This window comes from Sprattus sprattus (genome assembly GCF_963457725.1).
Source record: "Sprattus sprattus genome assembly, chromosome: 14".
NCBI classification, from domain to species: domain Eukaryota; kingdom Metazoa; phylum Chordata; class Actinopteri; order Clupeiformes; family Clupeidae; genus Sprattus; species Sprattus sprattus.
Genome location: NC_137912.1, coordinates 14,673,643 through 14,689,170, shown reverse-complemented (window position 1 = coordinate 14,689,170; position 15,528 = coordinate 14,673,643). Strand labels below are relative to the sequence as shown.

General features: G+C 42.1%; 1 protein-coding gene across 1 annotated transcript; it reads right to left on the bottom strand.

Moving 5' to 3' along the window:
* Nucleotides 1–12,468: 12,468 nt before the first annotated feature.
* Nucleotides 12,469–15,528, bottom strand: LOC308375462 (uncharacterized protein; the record flags this gene model as incomplete). The annotated part of the gene is made up of 1 exon (XM_080851619.1): nt 12,469–15,528. The coding sequence occupies one exon, from the start codon at nt 15,526–15,528 to the stop codon at nt 12,469–12,471; it is 3,060 nt and encodes a 1,019-aa protein (XP_080707745.1).

Below are 15,528 nucleotides of genomic sequence, written 5' to 3'. Positions count from 1 at the left end.
AAGAGGAAGTCAGAGATCCTTTACAGCATAAAGGCATTCCTTTTCAAGTAGGGATTAAGGAGTTATATAATCTTGAGTAAATAACTACTTTGATTGCACTTAAAGGGACCGTTTATGTACTCTGCATTGGAAAAGGTTGTGCATTCTCAATGGTAAAGGTATGTGTTAGACTCACACAGTATGTGATTGCAGAGGTAGGTTAGTGGAAAGGGCAGGGGACTGCATTTAGAGAGCACATTAACTAGAACAATCTCCCTCTCGTCGCATGGTTGCGTAAGCACTGCAGGCAATTAAGAGTTATCCCCCCTCTTCAATTTTCCACATTTCCTCAAGTGTTCGAGTGTGAAATGAGGACCAGAATGCAGAGATGGTGACCTGCTTTCAAAGGCATCTCTAGACCAACATAACCGAAATAAAGCATTTTCAATCAAAAAGGCAAGAAAAGCCCCATTCCCCCATTTTATCTTACAGACATCACACGTCTCATGTTATATGAGACGTGATTAAAAAATTGATTTCAGGAGTTCTCTTTGTAGGCATACACGGTTTGTATAACATAATGCTTAATGTGTCGGCTTAGAGGTGTCATTAAATCCAGTAGAAAACTCCACTTAAGTCTGAATGAAATAATAGCTTTTCTACCCATGTAATCTAGTTCTCTGTATCACATTATTTGTTATGTAATGGAAGCGATGCCCTTCGGTCATGATGGTAGTGATTGCTGTGTAAATGGAAAAAAGCTTGTGGTGGAACTCGTGTAGACATGCTTTGTGTATTGATACGTAACCATGGTTTTTGTTTATCAGTATTGATGCCTATGCTGTCAAGGTGGCCAACGTGTAACCTCTCAAACTGGTGTGAGACCAATAAAGAGCATGTTGTCATGTTTTGTTTAACCTGTGTGAACACAGCTAAAGGCCGATTTATGCTCAGTTACGTAAGCATAAGCGCAAGCGCAAGAGGCCGCGCAAGCCCCTTGCGCGACCCTTGCGCAACTTTTTACGTCTTGCGTGCGTCGGCCCCTTTTTCTAGACTTGCGCCATTTTACGCAAGCCTATTGTTCTGGGTGTGAAATGCTTGGCAACACCCCCAACGCAACGCGTAAGCACCTAGCAATTCATGCTCCCTTTAGAAGCATGCAAGGGCCTTTAGACTCTTCTTAATGTAAAAAAAAAGGGTAAATAAAAAAAGGACAAAATTACCTCAGGGCGAGACTTAAGGGTCCACAATATACGACAGAGCGTCAGCTATGGCACCTGAATAGTGTTTTTCCTTCAGGAACATAAGAATAAGGCATAATGGAACTAAGGACCATAGAGACCTTTGCATGAGTACAGCAGTTAATTTCAGGCACAGTCTCAATGAAGGCTATAATGGACGGACTAACTTAGCTGGAGATTGCTCCAGCTGTGTTACATGCACAGAGATGGGTCAAGAAGAACAGTCAGACCATATACAGGCCAAGAAAGTGTGGGGTGGTGTTGGCAGGTGCTCTGATGTGTCATAAGATGCTAGATAAGCCTCTCTTGCTGCATAGGGGTTTTGTCAGCATTCTTCACACGAGAGATAACACAACTGGTAAACAGAGCTCCTTTCTATAATCACCTGGTTCTCCAGAAGAGCTTTTCTCACCCTCTCCAGGGCTTTATGTTTTTTATTTAGTCTGGAGTTCAAAGGATTCTGTTGTGTTGGCCTGAGCACCTTTGTCACATGTGTCCGTCTCCAGACTCTTTCAAGTTAAAATGCTATTGTTGTTGTTGGAGTTGGTTTTGCTATTATGTTGGATGAGTGTGTCAAAGATTCTTGTAGGGAACTTTGTGTTCTGACAAAGCACTATACTTCACAAAGTTCCATCTCTCTCTCAGGGAGGAGTACATGGCTTTGACAACTGCAGAATTTAAAGGTTAACATATTTTGATCTTAAGAGCGTCTGTGATTAAACAGGACTGTGATACAAGCCTACTGGAAAATAACTAAATCTGCAACCTCTTATCGTGGGAAAGCAACTAAAAATAAATGAATACAATTATAGGACCACAATATCATCATGGAACATTGTAACATAGGCCCTCGCAGTTGGCTTAAATTGTTAGGTCATTTTCACCACCTTGGATTTGTTTTCCACACAGCAGGTGTGTTTTTGCCAAAGGCAGACTTGGAAAAACATTGGTAGCTTAAAACTGTGGGCTTTCAGGAGATACCAGACAGTCTTTCATGCCCAAGGCCAGTCATCAGATGCCCATAAACCCTTCACTAATCCATGGCAAGCATGAATAATATTGTTTACCACCACCTCCATGGTGTAATTTGAAAATGTTACAGGGGAATTAGATTGTGCAAAGAAAGGCGAGGCGGGAGACAGATTCGAGTGTTGGAGAGAAAGAGAGATTAGAGGGGATAACAAACGGGAGAGATTCAGAAAGTCCAGCGGGGGCAAGAAAATGAAAAGCTATTAGAGATCGAGAAAGCAATATGAAGACAGAGGGAGAAAAAAATGAAAAGAGGCACAGCATTCAAGATGAAAGGCAAAAAGTCAATGATGAATAGCCCAAAAAAAAAAAGATTTGAGGAAAGAGACGGGGGAAAAGAAAACAGAGAGACAGAGAAAAAGAAAGAGTGAGAGCGAGGTGTGTCGTCTGAGGCAGAATTAAACCCAGACGAGATCGCTTTAGCCTTGCATGGCAAGCTCTTGCACTTGAGAAATCATGCTGGTAGGGCACAGTCCGTCCTCTCCCTCACTTGGATAAAACAACATCCAGAGCATGACATGTTTACACTGCGCTTCAGAGTGGTGTCTGTTATCAGGTGCCACAGGGCTGGAAGATACTGGTAGGCCAGGTGTGATGAGGATGCAGTGTTGAAAAGTCGCCCCTTTTGATTCAGATTGTGGGTCTGTGATAACTAGCTGTTTTTGTGTTAAGGTGTGAAGTGAATGGTGAAGTCAGCGCTCATTCACACGTCACGGTCAGATTGAACTATTGGCTTTCACTTCAGTTTTGATGTTTAATATTGTCATACGGCTGGCTTTTAACTGAGCTTTCACCATCTGTGCATTGAAGTTGGATTAAGTTGAGCGCTGCTGACATCTATTTACTGTATTACGCTGATTGTGCTTTGAAGATTATCACAGAACATTCAACCCTTCCTGAGATTTAATGTTCTGTTCTTTTTCGAGGCCGGCAATTAATGGCTGCAGTCATTATGCAATCCTGTCCCAAATATACATTTGGCATGAGACAAGGCTAGATGAAATTCGCGGACATTTATTCACATTGAGTCATCTGTATGCAGAGAGGCTCCACTAATTTGGTTCAGTAACTCAGTTTAACATAGATGTAAATGAGATCTTATTTAAATTCTGTGGAAACTCTCATGACGATAAACCATCCCAATCCAGGCTGGATGTTAGGTCCGTTGCAGTGGTACAGGCCTTCAAAAAAAATTAATTGAGTAACACAAACCATCACAATGCCGATCTCTTGACTCACTTTGTGGATAATTCTAGCGGAGCCATGACACTTACGCGATGTCAGCCCAGGAGAAGCGTCGAAGGTGCCATACGCCACAGACCATAATACCCCTAACTGGATTTATAATAAGGTCAGGGGGTCTACGCCTGCAGCGAGCAGCTGGAATCCCTTTGAAGACGCCCGCAGTGTGAGTGGCCTTGCATCTGGGCCCGATTAAGAGTGAGCCAAGGGGCTGCTTGGCCCTAACTCGCGGCCTACTGCCCAAGTCTTTTGTTATGACAGTGACGTTATCATTCATCTTCATGGTACGTTATGGCTAAATCCGTCCCATTCATTACAGATCGTTCTTGTTTAGCAGAGTTATAAAAAAATGGGTCTGTTATTCATATCCCGCTTTTTGCTATCACCTTTTTGACAGGTTATTGTACAGGCTGGTAAAATGGACTTTCTAAAGGGTATTTTTATTAGCCCAAGAATGTCATGAAGGAAAAGACGAGGATGCTCATGTTTCAGTGGTTAATTTAGTACATTCATTGACCCACACATGAGCTCAAAACTGATAAAAGATGAAGCAGAAGATAAATAAGTGAGAGGACTTTTTCAGCCTTATTTTATTATTCCCTGTGTACGTTACAATGTAGGCCCATCAAGGCAACCCGTCCACACAACAATCAGAGGGACTCTGGCGTCAGCTGGCTTAAGAGTTAGAGCAACACTTAGAGCACTACACAGGAATGTGACTGAAGAACTGCTCTTGACTTTAAATCCAGCGCTGGCCACAGAAAAGAACCTACTTTCTAGGCACTGTCAGATTACAGTTGGAGAGTAATTCAAATAGCGTCTACTCTTCTGTTCAACTAGTGCCATTCATTCACTTAATCATTTAGTGTGGTACTTTAACTAGGGTAATACAGAGAGAGATTCATGGCTAGAAGACAGAGAAATTCAAGTTTCAAATCAATTTGAAGAGAGCCTCTGAGACCGTATAACAGTACCCATATATTCAACTTTAAATGTTTTGCTGTTGAAATGTGGGCAAACACTCGGCACGGTGGATGAAAATTCAGACACATCATACACCTCATCACTATCAACAACATCCAGGCAAACGTTCTTATGCTTTGTTGCTGTGACCACCTACTCCCCCCCCCCCCCCTCTGTAGAAAAGTGTGCCACCTGTATGATCTTTTGCCCTTGGCATGCGAAGGGTGTTCCACTAACGGGAACCAGCTCCACGATGGGAAAGATAACAGCACTGCCATTCATGCCGCCTTGCTCTGCACAGGCCCAGCATACCAGCTTAGATAGGCAGGTATTTTTCAGGCGATAAGGACCCCGTTGGTCGTGACACGCTCCGTTTGTCTTTTCATTCCCCTGCGTTATGGCATGGATAGCTCGGCTCAGGTATGCCGGGAATGTATTGGGTTGGCAACGGAATGAAGAGTGTAGCGTAGCGAGAGGAAGAGAACGCACCGAAAAAGAACACCCACAAATCTAGGGCTTAAAACGGGGGGCCACCAACAGCCATTCTTTAAACACCTGTGAGGCATAGGAAGATATGATGTTGTTAGAAATGTACAGATGCGTCAGCCAGAAGTGCGTGTCTTCCCAGTGCATTACGTACACAGGCAGCCTCGTTGTCAACACCTCATCGATTGAGCATTTAATCCTATATGTAGGCAACCCCCTTGGGTGTTGGTTCAACTTTAACGTGGAGACTTTATCAGCCTTATCTGATGTATCTGTTGATCAGCCACCTTGATAGGCCCCTCTTCCTTCTTCTCCCCTTTTGCCCTCAGAATTGCCACAATATGGTCAGGATTTAAGGCTCCATAAGGCGCTGACAGCATCCTGTTTAGGTTATAGATAGATAGATGGATACTTCATTTATTCCGAGGGAAATTTGGCACATCCAGTAGCTTATACAACTCACAAACACACATACACAAATCACATACACATAAGGAGAACATGTTCAAAAAGAGTTGGGTGGTAACAGATACAATAATGGGCCTGACCCTATGAGGTGTCACATGATTACAAAATATGTCACAATAACCCAAACTCTCACTCTCAAAGACATGTCCCCTAAATATGACATCCCATAATACAGGCTGCTTTTGAAACAGGTCACAAGCCAGTAATCACTGCATGTTGTCCAAGGAGCATGAACATTGCATGTAATAAGCTATTGTAGGGACCCCAACGTACCCTTTTTAGGAGGCTAATTGTTACCACCTGGCCTCCTCCAATGGTAGCCCAATATTACCTATAACCACACAGACAAAATAATTTGTCTTGCCCACTCTCCCTCTCAGCTGTATGTCTGGGCTCATGTCTATTTTGAGATGAAGGATTCGGACTCTCACTGAGAAATCTATCTCACCTAATAAAATTGGACCAGTCAGCGTAGAGTCGAGTTGACCTCATCCATCCTAGCTGTTAGATATCGAAAAGCAAGAGTGACTTTTTCTTGCGCTGGGCCCTATTATATACCCTTTCTTGGGTTTCAAACCACCAGTGATCATGTATCAGCAAGGGGAAAATAGCATAGGGAGTACTGTAATCAAACCCAGGTTATGTAATGTGTGTGGGACAATCTTAGCCATATCAATTTCTGTCTCTGCTGCCAGAACCCCCTTGAAAGACAAAGTTTACTTTTCGGGAGAGACTGCGAGCAGAATCGTATTCTTCCCAGTTCCTTCGTGTTCTGATTATGACTCCCTATCTGGGAGAAAATATTCAGCGTTTTTCCCTCCTTTATTTTGAGCAGACAAACATAGAAGCAAGTCAGCACTGGACTGAATATTGGAATAGAGTCTCTAATATTGATTTTTTTTATGAGATAATCAGCGTAAGGCTTTATGCTGACGGGGATATTGCTCCATTAGGCACATTACTGGCTTGATAATGTCTGTGATCTCCTGAGGGGTTTGACTGTAGCGCTGCGTTCTCCAGTTGTAGTTCAACATCCAAATGGTTGTGGACACCAAATGAAGTGAACTGCTGAGGATCTGAGGGCTTCAGTCCCCTCCCAGTATGGCATGGGCTCCACGCAGTCTGGAGCTGCTGCTCAAGACTCACCCAACGGCTCCTTCCCAATGTGACAGGGTCTCAGGAGAGCAGTGTTGGGGGAGGCTGTGCTTTGACTGTGTTCCCAGCCTGTTCATCAAGGTTTATCTTCAGCTCTTCTCTCCCCACGGCCTGTTTCCCTCCCTCAGATTTGACGAAGGAAAAGAGAATGGCTTCTCAAGATGGTGGTCTTTGCCAGAATAATCAAACAGTGACTTATAATCAAACACTGACAATAGCTCCAGTTTCCAATTTCGCACAAGGCTCAGTTACATTGAAATATTTGGAACAGAATGATTATACTCAAGTGGCACGTTGTAAGAGAATTTTTTCCACTGATGTTCAAGAAATGAGATGTGATTTTATACTGGAGCACACAACATTGCGGTTTGTCAATGCATCAAGGGACAATCAGCATGAGCCAAAACCTTACCACTTTCCAATGGCCAAGCCTACTACTGATTATAGAGCTCAAGTTTCGATAAAGCTCTTATCACTATTTAACTTTGTATCCCATTGGCCTTTTAAAAATATGGGCATGATAACTACAGAGACACATTGCTGATTAATTGAAGGTTAGTGAAACTGACATTCATCTTATGTTCTACTTTGCAAAATGAAAGGGTTTGATGGCATAATCCCGTGGCAGCAGTAGAACAGTGTGTGGGTGTGTGTGTGTGTGTGTGTGTGTGTGTGTGTGTGTGTGTGTGTGTGTGTGTGTTTGTGTGCGTGTGTGTATGGTTAGCTGTCAATACTGCAGGTTTGGCACTACAGCCGAAGTGTTCTCCTGGCACTGTTCAAAAATGTCACTTAGTGTGATAAATTGCTCTTTGCTTTACAACTTCTCTCTTTGTTTAAATATCTTACTTCCACTCATAAATTAATTAATATCAATCTGAGTGAAAGTTGTTCATAGAATTGTATCGAAATGATATCAAATGGTATCAGATGTAATGTCATCTAATGGATTTAGGTACCTTTTCAGTTGCCTCACTGTGTTTAAAAGCCTTTGTTATATACTGTATATATTTAGGTTCTTTAGCCTTTCTTGTTGCACATAAGCAAGCAAATTATACGGAATAATGATTAGGTAGATAGATATAGATAGACTGATAGATAGATTATTTCATTGGGAAATTGCAGTGTTGCAGCAGTAATTCACAAAACATATACAAAAACACACAATAGGTTAGGTAAAAAGACGCTCTATTTCCAAATATATATTGATGTACTGTATACAAACTACTATACTACTAGATTTTTTTAATACAGATATAATTTAAGATATGGCTCTAACGGTTTGATTTAAATGTAGAGTGTGCACAATGCCACTCAGGGGAGAAGTCTTCTCTCCCGGCACAGAGAGGAGTCATTATATATTGGGAGAAGTCTTCTCTCCCGCCACAGAGAGGAGTCATTATATATTGGGAGAAGTCTTCTCTCCCGCCACAGAGAGGAGTCATTATATATTGTTATTGCGGAGGGCTGGAATGATTTCCTGTAGGGTTCTTTATTACAGCGGACCTTCAGGAGCCTCTGTTTGAAAACACTATGCAGACCAGTAGGTCGTGTAGGGGATGTGAAGTGTTGTCCATAATGTTGAGCAGATTGTGCAGCATCCCATTCTCAACATCAACTTTAAGGCTCCAGAGCAGTCCCCAGCACTAGTAACCATAAATAGCCACAAGCCAGCATTTTTATAAACTTTACTGACTCAACATAATTTCCAAACATTACTTCTGAGCTTAATTTTCTTGAGTTGGATTCAAATCTGTCTCAAAAAATGACTGATGAATGTCCTTCATATTCCCTTACCAAATAAATCACATTGCTTCATGGTTCAATCTAAACCCATGTTGACCTAAAAAAGCATACAGTGCTGCAAGTGCAATGTACAATCAGTTCATCTCCCTCCAAAGCTGCCAGGACCAATCAGTACCATTCCCACTCTCCATGCTGAGGGCTACAATGCGGTCACTGTTCCCTCGCTCTCCATGTCTACTCGCAATCCGAATGAAGTCATCACTAACAAACACCGCCTACAAAACAACTTCAAGTACTTGCTCTCTTTGTTTAACAAGTTCAGCATTTGACACTGTAGATGCCGTAATTATGGCTTTGCTCGAAGAGGCCACCACCTAAGATAGTGTAAATACACAAGGCATTAAGTTTCGAGGGATATGAAAAGTTCTCCAATTACAAATGCCTTCGACGTAGTCGTCGCTCAAAATCATTATCAAACCTAGCCTTTGCTTGCACTTCAAAGTGCATACTACAGCTCAACAGACACTTTGAATACATTTCAACTTTGGAATAAATGCAACAATTTAAATTCATCTTGAGTGCTGTTCTTTTATTTCCTTCACCACGAGATTACTTCATCAACAGACATATTTCTTAGCATTTCCTATTATGGCAGACTGCCAGAGTCGATCTGTTTGGGTGATGGATGAGACAAAGAACACCTCTGATGTGTGTGTGTGTGTGTGTATGTGTGTGTGTGCGTGCGTGTGTGCGTGTCTGTGTTTAAAAAAAAGAATGTCAGAAGAGATAGATATGCTCCAGCAGCCCAAACCTGAGTGCTGCCTAAAAGATTCGCTCTCTGGAAGAGAGGGGATGCTATGCTTTCATGCCTCGCTCTGTTCTGCTGTCAAGGCCAGGCTTTCACTGCTGGAACACCTGCAATCGGTGTGGGTATCCCTCATAATCACTGCAAGCTTAACATTTGATTTCAACCTTTAGTGAATGACCTACCCTCATGAAATTAGCTAATCCCTGGCTTTCTTTCATGACCTTTGAGTAGCAACATTGTTTTGCGGTACCAAATGTGTTTTTATGTCATCTGAGGTGTTTTATTTCAACTTGTTTAAAGTTAGACCATTTATGGTCACAGGACCATAACTATCCTTTGCTGTATCATTGCATACCTATAGGCTATAACCCTTGGTACTTTGTTTCACGGCTGGTTATGAGTCAGTGTGTGTATGTGTCAGTCTGATCACTCTCTGTATGTGTTTTTGCTCCCTTTATTCCTGTCTTCCTTATCCAGGTGAGGGGATCCTCTTACTCTGTGGGGTCCCTTCAGAGGCCTCTTAACCAACCATTACTTAGAATTACTTCCTGGAGGCGGATTGTCGGCCTTCTGCTGGAGTAGCAGGCTAAAGGTTGAGTATGGATTATGAGCGACACAAGTTTTTCAATGGTTTTTGGCTAATTTGACCATGGGGAACAAAACTAGGGCGCTGTCGTTAACTGTAACCCGAGCAACATCGAGATTTTGCCACGCCCTTTTAGCACGCGTCCAGCGCATCTGTATCTGCTTCTGAAGGTCGTAGACACTTGAATTTGGTCTAATTTGGATAACCACTTGGTTTTATTACATTTTATCTGTATAAATCTTTGTACATACATAATTGACACACAATTAGTAGGTAGCCTTTCAACACACTCACCAATACACTATTTATTGTAGTAAGTAGCTACCTAACTTGTCATCTAACTCTTTATTAACTCTCACCACATCTTAATCAGAGAGACCGCAGATAGTTGTTTGTTTGTGTATGTGTATTTCAAATTGTGCCAGTTTACTTATTCACTGGATGACATTAACCAAATATCACAGGTGGTAAGTATAGTTCCTCGCCAGCGGCAGCGCTAATCTCTGGGGACATGCCACGAGCATAGAGGGAGACACTGTTTTTTCAACATAGTGCTTTGGAATGATAGACAGTGAACCACTTATAAAAATAATAAAGACCGGGTGACTAAAGACTGTGAAACACTATGACATGCAGGCACGTGCACGTGACCCCTAGTGGTGCTCAAACACCTGCCCTTTTGACCTGGATGAGAAAAGTGCAGGCAGACAGGCAGGCAGAGAATTTAAAGGCAGTTTGACTGTTCTACAAATTAGACAAGTTCACTAGTTTTGTTACATTTAAATCGTAATTATTGAAATGAAAGGTAGGTCTTAAGTTAAGCTACATGACAGTCTGGTGAGGTATATTGTGGTACATTATTTGTGTAATGCTGCTTATGCTTCAACTCTGTCAGAAAACAGTAAAACATTTCTGAGATAAAATCCAGGGACATTTTCAGTTCAGACACGTAAACACCTCTAAAACTGTGTAATATTTGTATCTTTGTAAACAAAAAACAGGGACTGTACCCGGAAACCTGGGACGTCTGGTCACCCTAATGTAGTCAATAGCCAGCTAGCTAGTTAGCTCATGTTAGCCGACATTAGATGTGTTGCCATAGATACTGCCAACTTTTATGTAGGAACTCACTCTGCCAGACTAGGTAGACAAATCTGGCTTTATCAGAGATAAAAGAATAGAATAAATGTCTGTCAAGTCATTTTGAATACTGTTGTATTAATCTTAAAGAGTACTGTATGCTCATGATTATAATAATCAGCATTGGGTCTGTATAATCTGTCATTTGCTGGGCAATTATCTGATACTGTTGAGCATCAAACTTTTAATTTTTTGGGGAAGTGCAACTCTAGCATCACAAACAAGAATATTTTTAGTCCAATGTGTGAAAAACGCTTGTCTCGATGCAAACATGGTCTGATTCCTGTAAATCTACTCAAACTTCCTCATTCACACCTTACGTGGGCCTCTCTGTACGGGCTGGGTTTCAATGATAAGACTGAGGGCAGTTTGTTCCGTTTCCCCCCTTACTCATCAGACTGAAGCTTTTTTTTCTTCCATCTGTATGTCACTGCAGTGTGAATCAGTAGTCTCTCGTAACATTGAACCACTTCAGCGTTTGAGCTAACGGGTCCAGTGCACATTAACATGCAATACATTTAAGATGATATAATGACTGATCTTGGCTTTGCGTTTACAACTGCTGTTGCATTATGTAATTTATATGCATCGTTGTTGTTTGCATTCAATCTGCAGAATATCAGGATCTCATCACTTGCCTAGAAGATGCAGAGCATGAATGCTCTCAAGTCTCTTTTAATCAGATTATCTGAAATGGATTCATGTATAAAAGTTGTTTTAGAGATTACTTAATTGGGGGGGGGGGGGGGTGACAGTGGTACGAGGGGTAGAGGAGTAATTTAGTAATTGGAAGGTTGTTAGTTCGATTCCCCATTCCTCCTTACCAAGTGTGTAAGTGTCCTTGAGCAAGACAATGAACCCCTCAAACTGCTCCTGATGTATAAATGCAATTTCCTTGTACATTGCTTTGGATAAAAGCGTCTGCTAAATGACTAAATGTAAATTGCACAGCCAAAGCTGTTTTTGAGGAGTTGCATGCACAGACCACAAAACTACATATTGAATAGACTGGGTGATTACGGGAAACAAAGAAGTGTGTTTATTTACCCTTCACATGACATTGTATCATCAAAAAGTATTTGAGACTGTTATACACACTAGCTACCTACCAAAACATACTTAAAGAAACAGTAAAAACTACAAAATGTTGCTATAAGGAGCCTTCTGTGAACATTATAGTACACTATGAACATATTTTATGTGACAAATTGTACAGGTATAACTAAATCCAGAATTCATTGAAATCTGATTCACAACCAAGTGTACACACATAATTACAGCTCTGCAACACAACTCTGAAAAATAATCAGTTGAGTCTTCGTATAATGCACCATTTTAGAACTGTCCCAGGCCACATCCACTCTCTGGATTACTTTCAAAATGATCCGTTCAAACTTAATGCATCTTGTGGTTCATGAAATAATATTTGGACACATGAGCAGCATTAACCATCAGAGATCTCTCATAATTTATCCATCGAAAGTGGTGTTTGTTTATCCTAACAATTTCTTCAAAATAATGTGATATCTATATCAGAAAGCAATGTTTACATTTGTGCTCAACTTTATGTTGCATTCAGGTTTTATAAAAAAAACAGTTAAGGATTACAAAGAAGGGTGCATGTCAACTCATAACGCCTTGTCTGTCACTAGTTTGTTCCAGAGTCTGTCCCAGAAGGCCTCCTGCTGGGCAGGGTCTTGAGGCCATTCTATGTAAGTCCTGGTCTTGACCAGTCGGGCCAGCCTGTGGTGGGCAGAGAGCAGGTTAGAAGGGATCTTCTCCAGAAACACCAGGATCAGCACATCCCTGTGCTCCACCTGCAGCCTGTAGGTGCCTAGTCGCATCTCCAGTGAGCACAGGTTGCTCCACAGGTAGTGGCGGTTGACCAGGCAGAGGGTGCGGCGGCTTCTGTAGAGACTGTCGGTTATATTCTCCACAGTGTCCTTCCCCAGCTGGAACTCCTTCCTAGAAAGGCAGAGGCGCAAAAATGGAGGCCCTCTCTGCTCCAGACTGGGCAGGAGCCTCTCCACCACCCAGCTCTCATTTTCACCACTGTGGGACACAAAGACATCATAGCGGTAGCGCCCTCTAGTGTTGCTGTGCAGCTGGTACATGAGTACAGCCAGGATGAAGAACACAAGGAGGCCAGTGGTGCTGAGGAAAAGCTCAAACCCCTCCTCCGGCCTGCAGTGGGACAGGCCGTACCTGTCCAAGTCCTGGAGCCTGTACCCATTTAGGCACTGCAGTGTTCTGCGCTGCTTCGTGACAGGAAACACCCCCACTTGGCTCTCTTGCTTTGCCCAGCTAATGAACCAGGAGTTTTCACAATTGCAGAAGAGTCGTGGATCAAATAGGACAACAGATCTTAGGCGGTTCAAGGGCTCAAAGAACTGTTTGTATACAGTGGTCTCAGATGAAATATGAAGGTACAAATATTTCAGAGACTTCATGTCCACACTGATGACCCTGTCAAAGGAATGCACTAAGCAATTGTACAGACTCAGACTCTCAAGTTTGGTCAAGCCATTAAACATGACATTGAAACCAGGTTGATTGTAGAAATCAATATATGAGAGTTTGAGTCTTTTTAAATGCACAAGTCTGCTCAAGCCAGAAAGATCTTGAATTGTGCTAGTATACCACTGGCTAAAAAGCAAATCGACCACAGAGGTGAAGTGCTGTAGGGCAACAGTGAGGTAAGGCGCACACAAGAAGTAATCCGCCATGATGTCAAGTTTGATGACAGATTTTAGAAAACGTCTTTCACAACCCCATAAAACAATCTTCTTGCCTGAGAGTGAGAGACTCAGGCCCACGTCTGGGGCGCTGTCATCAGCGATGACCAGAGTCATGGGGCGCATAGCAGACGTGATGGTGAGTTCAGACAGCTTGTGAGGGAAGCCCCCAAAGATGAGGCTCAGGTTGAGGACATGAATGCCAGAGTGCTCAGAGTTAGAAAACATCAGATTCCCAAGGTGGAGAACCCTGAGGGAGGGGAAATGAGCGAAGGAAGATACTTCAAAGTGCCTCAGTGGATTATCTTCAATTATCAAACTCTCCAGGTTCTGAAGTCCAAAAAAGGTGTTTGTTGTTATTGTAGAAATCTTATTCCCTGTAAGATCCATGTGCCTCAACTGGCTTAGGTTTGTAAAAGCAAAGTCTTTGATGGTTTGAATATGGCACCAACTGAGGTCTAATTGTTCAACAATTACAAGACCTGAAAATAATTCCGATTTTGTAACAAACAAATTTGCTCTAACATGTAGAGTATGCAGCCCACTCAATCCCTCAAAAGCAAAATCTTTAATTGTTGAATTACAACCAAAGGATAAATTCAGGCTAGTTAGATTCATCAGGCCTTGTCCAGATGTGAGGTACCGTGCTTTCATCTCAGGGGGGCCTGATTTGAAAGCCTGTAGGCTAAGGTTCTGCAAATTAAAAAGCCCTTCAAATGCCAAGTCTTCCAGCTGAATATACCTCCCATACAGATCCAGGTTTTCTAGGTGACTTAGGCAGATAAACTGGTTGGTTCTGAGTGTCAGGCCCTGTCCAGTTCTGAAACGGAAATCCCTTAGTGACGACAGAGAAACATGATTTTTACAGAGAGTAACCAGAGATTTGTCTTCTTTACGAGTGTTGGCCTGACCATATGTTTTAAAGCAAAAGATCCTGAGATATTTTAAGGTGGATATGAAGCTGAGATCAACGTTTGTTAAATTCTGCCCTTCAAGTGTGATTTCTTCCAGCTTGTAACATTTCTCCCATGATGACTCGGAGGACTCTTGTAACGCATTGACATGCAAGCTGATATGAGTGACAGAGAGGGCAAATACAATTTCACACATAGATTTGATGTTTATTTCCTTCTGACTGAACTGCATCTGATCAAGTTGTTGGATCCCAGAGTGTAGGAGTTGAGTCTGGAGCACATCATTCATTGGCATGTTTAAAAATGATATCTTGTCAAAGTATCTGAAAGCATTTCTTTGTATTTTCTTGACATGAGGAAATGAAAACCTGACACCCCTCAGAGAAGGAAACTTACTTAAGCCATATTTGCAATCTGGAGTCGTTATACTCTCTGCATCCATTTTGATACTTAAATATTTCAGGGAGGCTGAAAAATATGACAGTTTACAAAGAAGCTCTGAGAAGTCGTCATTGCCCTTAACATCAAGTCTTTTCATGTGACTCAGTCCATCAAAAACATCTTCTGCCATTTCCGAAAGAGTGTAGTTTCGAAGTTTCAGTTCCTCCAAAATGAGCAGATCATTAAATACCTTAGATGGGAGCGATGCATTGCAGCGTTCTGGGCAAGCCATGGAGAGCAGGTGTAGGTTGGAGAGTCCCCTGAAGGCTTCTGGGACTATTGCAGATAGACAGCCATAGATATACATGCTCCTGAGACTGTGAAATTTGGAGAAGATTGCTGGCTGAAGCGATGACCCACGGTTTACCCAAAGACACAGAATCTCAATATCAGACATGATTGCTGATAGTTCTAGCTCCATGTCAGTTACATCCCTGCAGACAGCTGTGGCGTTGCTGCGTGGGCATGCACCAAAGAAAACCATGTTTTTATCTGAGTATGAACCATCTTCATAGAACAACTGGCATTTTTGTGACAGCCAGGCCCAGATGCAAAACACTTGCACAGATACAAGTAAAAAAATGTGGAGGGAAATCAT